Source organism: Echinococcus granulosus, assembly GCF_000524195.1.
Source record: "Echinococcus granulosus chromosome Unknown EG_S00164, whole genome shotgun sequence".
Classification (NCBI taxonomy): Eukaryota; Metazoa; Platyhelminthes; class Cestoda; order Cyclophyllidea; family Taeniidae; genus Echinococcus; species Echinococcus granulosus.
The window spans coordinates 1-1,615 of NW_020170544.1; the positions used below are offsets into that span (position 1 = coordinate 1).

General features: G+C 47.1%; 1 protein-coding gene across 1 annotated transcript in view; it reads right to left on the reverse strand. All coding sequences in view use genetic code 11, as the record gives it.

Moving 5' to 3' along the window:
* Positions 1 to 1,498: 1,498 nt before the first annotated feature.
* The window catches only part of EGR_09736 (Heat shock protein SSA2), a gene marked incomplete at both ends in the record, with an annotated part of 469 nt that continues 352 nt past the window's right edge, over positions 1,499 to 1,615 (reverse strand). The window contains one exon of the mRNA XM_024498985.1: positions 1,499 to 1,531. Within this exon, the coding sequence (XP_024346586.1) occupies positions 1,499 to 1,531 (33 nt within the window). The remainder of the gene's footprint in view (positions 1,532 to 1,615) is intronic.

Here is a 1,615-nt window from a genome sequence, read left to right on the forward strand (position 1 = left end):
CTCAGTTATGGTGAAGAGAGAAGAGACATCCAATTGCTCAGCAATCGTCCGGCCTATCAACTGGCACAGCGGTGTCGGTGGAGGTGAAGCCAAGGTGGCATTACCCCCACCAGCATCATGCCAGCAATGCGATCAACCAGGCAACCGGCCAAGTCAACAAAAGAACCACGACAACCAGCACTCATGCCGGTGTTGTGACTACACCCACTGACAGCCCGAAGCCTAATCACGCTGACGGTTCAACGGACGACACGTGTCGTCATCATGGTTTGGTAGCAAGCAGCAACTTTGACTGACGTCCTGGTGATGCGTACTATAGGAGTGATCCCTAGAAGTACGATCTTGGAGCGCATACGCCCCTCACACCCGGCCTGCCGCCGGCCTCCACCTTGACCTCACCCTCTGAACCTCAGCTTGTCCCTTTTTATTTGCCGCAAGACAGTCATGAGCACCACTCCTCGTGGTTGCTTATAAACCAGTCCTTTACACCACCTTCTGTTGCCTCAAATATACCCTTTTTTACCAATCAACGCATTTGCCTTGCTTCCCGTCTTCCAGTAGTTTGTGTTGACACAACCTCAATCTGCGCACTGTCGCCACCGCCACTACCACCAAATATTCTACGTGATTGATGGTTCACTGAGCAGAATGTGGACTAATTGCTAGGCTATTTCTATCCACAAACTCATTACTTCTCACCCTTGCACGCACATCACAGGCCGTAACCAGTAGTGAAGGTAAAAGACCTGCCTTACGCCCTTCGCTCCTTCGACTCCAGCAGTAGTCATTGGAATAGGTGTAGCCTGCGTATTTATTATGTATGGAGGGCTGTCCTTGCAGTGCCTCCCTGTGCCTAAATGCTACGCAATTCAGCAGTTTCTTCGATTCAAAAAGGGTAAAAAGTGGTGGGAGGAAAGACTCAGGCATCTGAGTTTTATGAAAAAGTGGCAGAAGGTGAAGGCAACCATAAGAAGCTAATATGAACCCCTAATAAATTTACAGATGGGAAAAATAAACAAGCCTCTGCTGACGTGTGGAAGGATTCTATCTTGTAGCATTGCTTCCACAGCAGTTGCCCTGATTTATAGCATTCAATAAAGTGGTGAAGGCCAAGAGTAGGTGCAAATTGGCTCAGACCGCGAGTGACTTAAATGCTAACGAGGAGTGCCACTTCAACATGATTACGAGTTGTGTCAAAGGTCTTTGTGGACCTGTCAAGTGCAGTCAACCCTCTCGCCACCTGATTGGCTCGCGGTGCTCCAATGAGAAGGCTTGAAAATGTGTGAGACTTGGGCCTATCCCTCTTTCTCAAATCCACCCCGCCAATGTGGAAGGAATGAGCTGTTCGTATTCTTATATATGTCTAAAGGATAGCAGCCTACATTGGTGGGACTTGTATGAGCTGTTCATGAGGTCAATCATGGAGGGTGAAGTGTATAAGAAAGCGGGTCAAACCCTCCATTATCCCTCCGCTATTAGTGAGCATTCCTGTAAATCTTCACCTAACTTGGCGAATTTTTTTGCGTCTGTACTGAAAAAATAATATTCTGAGCAAAAATCTGGAAAATAAAAATTTGTTTTAGGATGATCACACCGGATACTACTAATTAATATT